Here is a 7,715-nt window from a genome sequence, read left to right on the forward strand (position 1 = left end):
TTTGCAGTCCAGTCACCAGTAATTATCAGTGTATATTGATTGCCTGTTTGATCAATTTCATACTGAAGAATTTGGTGGAACTCTTCAATTTCATCATCACTGGCTTTAGTGCTTGGTACATACATTTGGATATATTTGGAGTAAGAGACTAGAGAGTTGTCAAGAAAAATCAAGAGAAAATGAAAGAAAGATGAATAGGAGGGGGAAAAGAGAAACAGAAGACTAGGAAAAAAAGGAAGTGAAGATAGAAACAATAAAAAACAAGCAATGGAAAAGAGAGGCAGGAGTAGGAGAAAGAATAAACAAAAATATTAAAATGAAAAACAAAGTTCAGGACTGGTGTTGGACCTAGAAAGGAAAATCTCTGGGGAGTTCTTACTAACCAAGGAACTCATGAAGTGGGTGGTAGAGGGATAAGCCATCAGAGTTTCTGGTCTTAGATGCACTTTTTATATGCTGTATGTGTAGATTTTGTCTTTGTTCTGGGCTCCCAATACGGAAGTAGTTTCTTGCAGGTCCTTCAGGTAGCTGTGTTCAGTATCTGACAGGACCAGAGTGAAGCTGGAACAGGATGGCTGATTATGGAGGATTTTGTTAATCTAGGGATGACTGGGTGGTCTCTGGGTTGTAGGTCTCAAAATATGACCACCTGAATTAAGACAATGGGGTGTTGCAGCCGTCACCACTTCAAACTGGTGGTGCTCACAACTGTGTGGCTGCTAAACTCATGAAAAGCTGGATCTGCACTGGGGGTGGGTAAAGGTGGGACCAGCCATATTTCTGGTCACCAAGTGGATGTGAGGAACAAGAAGAAAGTCACCCGTGTGCTTTTGCACCACTAGGCTGCCACCTACCTCCATAGCTGCTCCTAAAAGTTCAAGATCCCTGCCATGTCTGGCCGTTTCTAGCCAGCAGTCTGTCTCCTTTCTTCTCAGCTATCCTTTCCTCTGAGACTCAGGGTTCTAGGATTATCATCTATATTGGTTTCATTTTGTCTTTCTATTTTTGTTGTAGAGGGTATGTGTAGCATGTTTGTCTTTATTGATGACTTCCTAGTTTCCTAGATTCATGTTTCATATATTCCACATTTTGATTATTAATGAATGTTTGCACCTATTTCTTCTCATTGTGAGTTTTGTTCCATCAGCAGATGAAGGTTCTGGAATCTTTGCTCCATTCATGTCTGTAAGGTCATCTCTACTTTGAGATGTCAGCTCTACTATAGTCGTATTTTGAGTTCCTTCTAACCTGAGGGATCATCCCTCAGCACTGTATCTGACAGTGTTCTGCTTCTATACATAAAGTTTCCAGTGGCTAACCATTCAATAGTAAGCTTCTCCTCCTTCCTAGTCTGTCTAGTGTAAAAGCAGTACTGAAATCTGTCTGCCATGGGTAACCATCTTGGTATTTAACATATGAGTAGCATAACTTCCAGCATCACAGCAGCAGCAAGCCACCACAGTATGACAAACTGACAGATGAGTGCTGGTCTAGTTTGGATAGTTTATATAAATACAATTTTGGAATAAGTGGCATTTTGTGTTTGTCGTATTTCACCTAACTTAATGTTTTTGAGACTTATCTACAAAGTGGTGTCTGTAGTAGTTCATTTTTTGGGGTTGAATAATATTCCATTGTTTGGGCTGTTGTTGTTAAGGCCATCCAGTTGGTTCCGACCCATAGCAACCCTGTATAGGATGTCTGAGGAGTAGCTGTTGAGCTTGTTGTTTGGGTATACCACAGTTTAGCCAATGTTAATTGATGGATATTTGAATTGTTTCCACTGTTTGGGAATTGTGACTAGCATTGCTTTTTTCAAATTTATGATTTCTAAATTGAAGATTTGTGTTATATTCATCTTCCTTCTTGCTTTTAAGCATATTTCTTAAACCTAAATGCAAGAAGAAAAAAAGTACCTTTTGCTACACTAAGTTCTTTCAAATATTAGTTTCTCAACAATTTTATTTTTTTAAATATTTTTCAAGTGTAGGTTCAGTTCTTTGGTGATTGAAGTTTCTGTTGCCAGCTTACCTTTTTCATAATAATATTAGGGACAGCCTTATTTGAGAAGAGATTAGAGTTGATTATAATTTGTCTTGATTGTAATATACTTGTTATTTATGTATTTAAAAGCATTTGATTGTGGGTATATTTTGTAAGATTTTGCCACTTGATGGATTTAAAAAAAAAAATAACAGAATTTCTCCAAGATTCCTGATAACTTTTGGTGATTTTCTTAGCCATTTTAAAAATCAGAATAATTTTTATAATTTTTCTTGCATGTGTGATAAGAGGCCTTCATACATTGAGAAGTCATTCTATTAATCTTTTTTAATATGGTGTGTTTATTTTGTAGGTTCCAAAGACACTGGGATTATTGAGGATGTTAAGTGTCAAGTTTTACAGTCACCAAGGACAAGAACAGGTAACAAATTAGCTTTACTTTGTGCTTCTCAAATATTTCCACCAGAGTACCTTTAAGGTCAAAGTAGAATGAATTTTGAATATTTCATGTACGTCTCTGGGTGCATTCACCATTATGAACCCTAGTCGTATAAACAATTAATACACTTGGCTACAACTGAAAGGTAGGAAGTTTGAATCTGCTTATGCATTTCCTCAAGGAGCTTGCAATATACTGGGGGGAGATAACACAGAAATAGTTATAAAACTGTGTACACATTTTGTATCCTAATTTATATGATATTAAGTACGGATGAAATATAGAAAGAACAATTATTTTATAGATTAAACTTGATTTGAGTCTAGAAGTAAGAGATTGTCAGACAGTAAGAGGAAGAATGGATGCTTCTTGTGTGTGCAGAATGATGAAAGTGGTGGAGACCACTGTTGGGTGGACCTGCACATATTAGATCCATAGTTTCTTGGGAGTTTTTGGTGCTATTAAATATTTAGTTTTAGGAGCTTTGGTAGCATAGTGGTTACGAGTCAAGATTAGCAGTTCAAAACTACCAGCCATTGTGAGGGAGAAAGATGAGACTTTCTGCTCCCATAAAGATTTACAGCCTTGGAAACCCTATCCAGGGTTGCTGTGAGTCGGAACCAGTTCCATGGCACACTACCACCACCACCACCATATTTATTTGACTTAGAATAGCTGCTTCTTGATACCCTCTACAGGGTCACTATGAGTTGGAAATGACTTGACAGCACTTAACAACAGCAACAACAAAAATTGTGGTAATATTCAGAATAAGAAATACTTTGGGACTTAATATTCACAACCCTTTTTGTACAAATTTGTCTATATATGAGCATGAGTCGAAAAAATTATCTGCACTCTGTAGAATTTATTTTACTCTACTCTTAGAAATACATCAGCTTTTTATATAATCTCCTTGCTTTTCAATACATTCAACAAGCTTTAGTAGTCAGTCCCTCATTATAACTAACATGTTTTAGGCTGAGTTGGGAGTCATGAATGCACTGCTGTATTCACCTCTTCATCAGAGGTGAATCTTTGTCCTCAAAGGTTTGCTTTTAAGGGACCAAACAGGTGAAAGTCTAATGGAACAAGATCAGGATTATAGGGAAGATGCTTTTAACACCTCAAAATGAAGTTCTTGCATAGTGTCCCCAGTGTGGGCAGAGGTGTTTATATGTGCATTGTCATGCAGTATCACAGTGCTCTTGGATAGCAGTCCTCTACATTGAATCCAAAACTTAGGCTTCATCTCTTCAATGAGCATCTCACTGTAAAGAGCACTGTTGATTGAAGCTTTTTCCTGCTAATGTTCAGGTATTGGTTCTTGAGAATCCCAGAAAACTGGTATTCGCAGAAAACATCAATTTTCCAGCTTATGGTTCACTTTTGAACTTTTTCTTGGTTAGCAATTGAGGATGTTTCTATTCCATACTCTTCCATTTGCTCTTAGAAAATCAACCAAGAAAAAGTTCAGAAGCCAACCATCAGCTGGAAAATTGGTGCTTACAGTTTTCTGGAACTCTTAAGGGCCAGTATTGGAACACTAACAGGAGAAAGGTTCAATAATAAGCAGTGTTCATTACAATGAGATGCTCACTGAAGAGCTGAAGCCTAAACGTGGGATTAATATAAGATAAATGCAGAGGACTGCCATCCAAGGGTATTGTGATCTTACATGACAATGCACGTCTGCACATCTCTATCCACACTATTGACACTCTGCAAAAACTGTGTGTTGAGGTGTTAAAATAGCCTTTCTATACTCCTAATCTTGCTCTGTAGGACTTTTACCTGTTTAGTACCCTGAAAACAGCTCTTTAAGGACAAAGATTCACCCTCAGTGAAGAAACAAGGATAGTGGTACATTTGTGACTTGCAGCTCTGTCTAAAACGTTGTTTTTTTTTTTTTTTAAATAAGGGAATATGAAAGCTTGTCAGATGGACAAAGTGTTTTGAAAAGCAAGGAGATTATGTTGACGACTGATCTGTTTGTCTTTTTTTAAAAGTTGACTAAAATAAATTCTACAACCAGAGTGTAGCTAATTTTTGACTTATCCTTGTTGTTGTTAAGTGCTGTCGAGTTGATTCTAACCCATAGTGACCCTGTATGGGGTTTCCAAGGAGCCGCTGGTGAGCTTGAACCATTGACCTTGCAGTTCAAACGACTTTGCAGTCTGACACATTAGCCTACAGTGCCACACCAGGACTCACGACGTACCCTTGTAGTAGATTCTATATCTATTAGTTGATTTGGTGTATGGATAGACAAACATAACTGTTCAATCAGCGTAAGAAAGACCTTTATTTTTGCTTTCACATCCTGGGAGCTTCAGATTGATTGTTACCTTAACCTTTGCTTATTGGCTATTCTGCTGAGTAGCATTTAGCTGTTTCTCACTCTTTTTAATCCTCTATGATTGACCAATAGGGAGGGAAAAAGAAGCCACTAATTTCCTTGTATTTTGGTCCTTTTTGTGATACTGTGCCAGAATCCCTAACTGTACTTAAAAAAAAAAAGCCTCTTTGAACTTGGTACTCTAAAAAATCAATACCTTAGAGCAAATATTTTAATGCTATTGTTTGCATTTTTTTGTAACTTGAGGTTCTTAGTCCCCCCCCAAAAAAATATGAGTCAAATTTTAGTGCCGTAATTTTATAGCTGAAAGGACTAATAGAAATTACCTAATAATCCTTTATTGTTGCAGACACTTTCTAGCTTACCAGTATTTTTACTTTATCTCATTGTAAGTTTGCTTGACTAGCATTATGATGCTTGTTTTACTGATCTAGAAATTAAGTCCACAGGAGAAATGATATACCCAAATTCACTGTGGACAGTGTCAGAGATGGGTTTGGTTTTGAGTTGACTGTTAGGCTAATACTTTCCCCTCACTATTTCTTGTTGTCCAATTGGACAGTTGTAGAAACTGAAACCAAGATATTGTAAAGGTAAAAGTACCCAACATTATAAATTACTCTTTCAGATCTTTTTTTTTTTCTCATCAAGATTGGCAACAACTGTATTTTTCTTGGGAACCAATTTGACAGCTCTTAAAAACAATAATGAAGGTTTTTAGCTTGGGAAAAAATTGAAGTCTTTTCTTTGAAGTATTTTTCTTTGTTGGTTAAGCTTTTGAGGAAGACTCTCTTAATTTGATGTATAAATTTCGGTGTTTATTGTCAAGCATCTAAGCTGAGGACAGGGATTTATGCTTCTTTTTTTCTCCGCTGATGCCTTAGAGTAGTTTTTAGCCCTGGAATATAATATGTTTTATTTAATATTTAATGAGAGTTGTTGTTGTTAAGTGTCGTTGAGTCAATTCTGACCCATAGTGACCCTGCATAGGGTTTCCAAGGAGCAGCTGGTGAGCTTGAACCACCAACATTGCAGCTCAAACAACTTTGCAGTCTGACGCAATAGCCCACAGCGCCACACCAGTACTCCATTTAATGAGTACTTGTTGAATATTAGGAGAGTGCTGTTGTTGTTGTTATTAAGTGCCCTCGAGTGGATTCTGACCCATTGTGAACTTGTTATAAGGTTTCTCAGGAGCGACTAGTGAGTGTGAACCACCGACCATGCAGTTCAAACCGACATCACAGGCTAGCACATTAACCCACAGTGCCATACCAGGACTCCATTAGAAACCTAGTACTTGTAAATCCACCTCATTTTGAACTCATGCTGTAGAATTCTGTTCTATTGTTTTAATATAAGGGACTTCAGCATATTCATGGAAAAAATGAAATTAAAAGATAATGGAATATTTTCATGAACTTTCTGAATCCTCCTTTTGTAACTTAAACATTTGAAAAGTACATGAAATAATAAATCACTGATTTTTAATCATTCTATATAAATTACAGGCAGTTGAAGAAAATGAGGCAATTTTAGCTAATCTTAGTACAAAGATCTGGTATTTAACATTTAAAAAGAATTCCTGGGAAGGACGTTTAAGAAGCTATGTTTGAGAGAAGCACAATTCCTACTATAAATATTGGTGCTAGTGGAGAAAGGCTTAAATGAGTATTTTTAATTGAAAAACAACCAAGTGGACATTTGAGCTTGGGTTTTAATATAAATGAGAAGTGAAAGTGACAATCTTGTTTACTTCTGATTTTTATAGTATTTTGATAGAATTGCATTATTACACAAAAGATCCAATGAAGTAAGAGTAAAGAATCTTTAAAAATAAATGGACCTGGGGGGCACGGGGGACGGATTGCATGGAGGGGATTGTAACCATGGCACTGATAGAATGAATGTAAAACCAATGTTCTCCCATGTAAACTATCACATAATCCACAATAAAACATTAAAAAATATATATATATGAGAAAAGATTTGAGACAGGGATAGAAATAGAGTTGATAATACTGAATTAATTAGAAGGACCATACATGAATTATAAGAAGACAGTAGTATGTTCAAAGTCTGTGGCATAAAAGCTCTTCTTAAGCTACCTTTACATATGTCCCATGTACGTAGTGATGCGTATGACCGAACAACATATAAAAAACTAATAGAAAAGAGTAGACTGAAAAGATAGTGAGTGGTATTCACTGTTTTCTGTTGTTACATTTTAATAATGTATATTCTTTTCTGTTTGTATTTTAATAATCTTAGGCATTTTTTCCATTAAGAGATCATTTTTTGCCATCTCAGCTAAAAAACTTCTAAGTAATATGTTACATCTTTTTCAATATGTGTGTGTGTATATATATATATATTTTAAATGTTTTATTGTGAATTATGTGATAGTTTACATGGGAGAACATTAGTTTTACATTCATCCTATCGTATATCGTTTCATTGTCATGGTTATAATCCCCTCCATGCATCATGAACCAACCAAAGGGTATATCCTACAAGCCTGCCCTCTTTCTGATATTCTCTGCTTTCAGCCAAGATCAATTTGACGTCAGCAATGATATCCCTTGTTCCACGGCCTCTTCTGAATCTGGCTTGAACCTCTGGAAGCTCTCTGTCAGTGTAGGCTTGCAGCTGTTTCTGTATTACCTTTAGTAAAACTATACTCACATGAAACATCAAAGAGATTGCCCGATGATTTCCACATTACATTGTGTCACCTCTCTTTGGAATGGGCACAAATATGGATCTCTTCCGATCAATCAGCCAGATAGTTGTCTTCCAAATTTCTTGGCAGAGATGAATGAGTGCCTCTTGTGCCCCCTCACTTTTTTGAAAGATTTCAATTTTTATTCCATCAATTCCTGGTGCCTTGTTCTTTGCCAATTCCTTCAATGC

General features: G+C 36.4%; 1 protein-coding gene across 1 annotated transcript in view; it reads left to right on the plus strand.

Annotated features, from left to right (window-relative positions):
* NBAS (neuroblastoma amplified sequence) overlaps window positions 1–7,715 on the plus strand; it is a gene marked incomplete at its 5' end in the record, with an annotated part of 556,069 nt that overhangs the window by 64,849 nt on the left and 483,505 nt on the right. Inside the window, one exon of the mRNA XM_006869470.1 lies at window positions 2,357–2,425. Coding sequence (XP_006869532.1) covers window positions 2,357–2,425 — 69 coding nt within the window. The remainder of the gene's footprint in view (window positions 1–2,356; window positions 2,426–7,715) is intronic.

Source organism: Chrysochloris asiatica, unplaced genomic scaffold (assembly GCF_000296735.1).
Source record: "Chrysochloris asiatica unplaced genomic scaffold, ChrAsi1.0 scaffold00131, whole genome shotgun sequence".
Lineage (NCBI taxonomy): Eukaryota > Metazoa > Chordata > Mammalia > Afrosoricida > Chrysochloridae > Chrysochloris > Chrysochloris asiatica.